This window comes from Otolemur garnettii, unplaced genomic scaffold (genome assembly GCF_000181295.1).
Source record: "Otolemur garnettii isolate 467f Iridium unplaced genomic scaffold, OtoGar3 scaffold00304, whole genome shotgun sequence".
Taxonomy (NCBI): domain Eukaryota; kingdom Metazoa; phylum Chordata; class Mammalia; order Primates; family Galagidae; genus Otolemur; species Otolemur garnettii.
This window is the reverse complement of record NW_003852699.1, coordinates 114,875-117,335: the sequence shown is the minus strand read 5'-3', so window position 1 is coordinate 117,335 and position 2,461 is coordinate 114,875. Positions and strand designations below refer to the sequence as shown.

Below are 2,461 nucleotides of genomic sequence, written 5' to 3'. Positions count from 1 at the left end.
GGAATGAAATTTTAAAGTATACAAACAAATATTTTTATATCACTGAATTTTTGGAATCACCACTAAACTACAGTAAAATCATCTCAAGAAAGAAGGTAGAAAATGAAGTCAAACATAAGAATTTTTTTGTATATTAATGAACCTCAGTCTTTTTTCCTAAAATCAAGAATCTGAGACTTATCCATAAAAAGCACAAGTTTCAAAGATACATTCAGCAAAGGAAAGAAAAAAAAAACCCTTGAAGTAAATTAGAGACTCTGGAGGTAAGGTATTCTTTTCTTACCTACAGAGACCAGGTTTCTGAGGTTCTCTAACATCACATCTCTATACAAATTTTGCTGAGCAGGGTCCAGGTATTCCCACTCCTCTGCAGTAAATTCTATGGTGATATCTCTGAATGTCAACAGTTCCTGAAATAAAAAAATAAATAAATAAAAAACACATTCACTATGTGATCATGGGCAGATTTTTTAGGGTCCAGATATTCCAATTTATTCAGAGAGAATTTCCTAGCCACATAACAGAAATGTCAATAATTTCTGAAAAAAACAAGTAAGTAAATAAATACCTTAGTGTGTAGCCAAGAGCAAAGTACTTAACTGAACCCAAGATAAAATGAGGGAGTTAAGAGTAATGGCTCTGATATATGTCTATGACCTGAATTACACAAAAGACACTTCAAAACACTAATATACCTGAAGGCATTTTCCACATCTCTGGGAATAGAATTTTAAAACAAACAGTGGAAAAAATAAAATGCTCAGTAAAAACAGCTTAGATGGTAGTTAATACCTTTATGTATGATGTTTGCCATAGTATGTTTATAAACCATCAACAGAGATTTACATTAAATTCTATTTCAGATAAACTTCCTAATAGCCAACAAATTAGTATAGACACTATGCTTATATAGAATGTAAAACATAAAACTAAGACATTAACACAGGAACATACATTTTGAGTGTTATAATTACATCAGATGAAAAAGTCATGGTGAGTTAGAAGCATATTTCTTCCATTTTCATGCGTACAATGATGAACTGTAGATCTTAGCATAATGCAGATTCTGATTCTGGTCTGGGTGGGGCTAAGATTCTGCATTGCTAACAAACTCACCAGTGATGCTCATGTCTCACCTCTAAAAGCCACACTTGTGAATAGCAGAGAGGTAGAACACTAAGAAGAATTCATGAGTAACATGGAATTGAGAGTTTCATAAAATACTCAGATTACAACGTAATAGCAAGAACAGAGCAATCCTTTTTGGACATTTGCTACATACTAGATGTCATTCTAGCAGTTTTTAAATATATTAATGCTTAAAACCACAAAAATAACCTGATAAAAACATTCTTTTGGGAGAATATTTTGAAAATTATCCTGTGAAAAATAGAGACTGGTTTTTATCCCATTTATCTGAAATAGAATTTATCTCAAGGGTCATACAGGTCAAGATATAGAGCCTACTCCAACCAAATGTTTAGAGCAGATTTTGTAACTATGAAGAGTAATAAAAACAAGTTAAAAAGGCGGCAACACAAAATTGCTCAAATAATGCTTATATTTTCAATACACAAATGCATAGAAATTGTAGCTATATGCACATTAAAAGTGATAGAACATTTTGTATTAATATATTTAATTGTAAAAGCATTATAAATCCATTGATGGTTTTAAACATACTATGGAAGACCACTACACACAAAGATATTAACTAACACCTAAGCTATTTTTTCTGAGCATTTTATTTTTTCCAATGTTTGTTTAATTTACTCTAACTACCATCTTATATATCAACTTTGTGATACTTAAATATATTAATTATATATGTTAATACTTATTTCTATTCCTTCAAAATGCAGAAAAGTAATAATGAAACACGTTTGAGACATGAGGAGAGAATAAAATAAAAACCAACAAGACTGAGTTTTTTTAGTTTGACCAATTTCAAAAGTACTGTCTCCAGTTAATAAACATGAGTCATGAGTGCCTTTATATTCCAAAGCAAGCTATGACACAATGGAAACTGAAAAGGGGAGTTTATGCATTAAATATGATGGCTTATACACAGCACTTAGTAAATTCTCCCTAGAAAATAATAGCATTAATGACACAGAGAAAAAAATAACCTTAATAGTGAAGGAATCTAGCAGAGCCCCTTACTCAAGTGAATGAAGTTATCATCAGCTGTAATGGGACAAATTCATACCAAAAGTCTAATCACCATTGTGATATGAGTAGGAAAATTAAATCATAATCTAAATCTAATCTTAGAAAACAGAGTCTCTGGGGAAGGGCACAAGTGATGGAATGTCTTCAAATTGCCCATGTGACACCAACTGGGCTGAGAAACACTTAGCTAAATTCTGTCTCTGAAATTCCAAATCATCTGGGATTCTGGGACCCACTTCAAGTAATGTGGTTCTGCTGGTTTGGAAGGGGTCTTTTTTTTTTTTTTTTT

The 2,461-nt window shown here is 31.7% G+C and overlaps 1 protein-coding gene across 5 annotated transcripts in view; it reads right to left on the bottom strand.

Moving 5' to 3' along the window:
* LOC100947960 (zinc finger protein 708-like) overlaps positions 1-2,461 on the bottom strand; it is a 42,834-nt gene that overhangs the window by 9,061 nt on the left and 31,312 nt on the right. For all 5 annotated transcript variants that reach the window (XM_023508993.1, XM_023508996.1, XM_023508994.1 and 2 more), the window contains one exon: positions 284-410. In XM_023508993.1, coding sequence (XP_023364761.1) covers positions 284-410 — 127 coding nt within the window. The remainder of the gene's footprint in view (positions 1-283; positions 411-2,461) is intronic.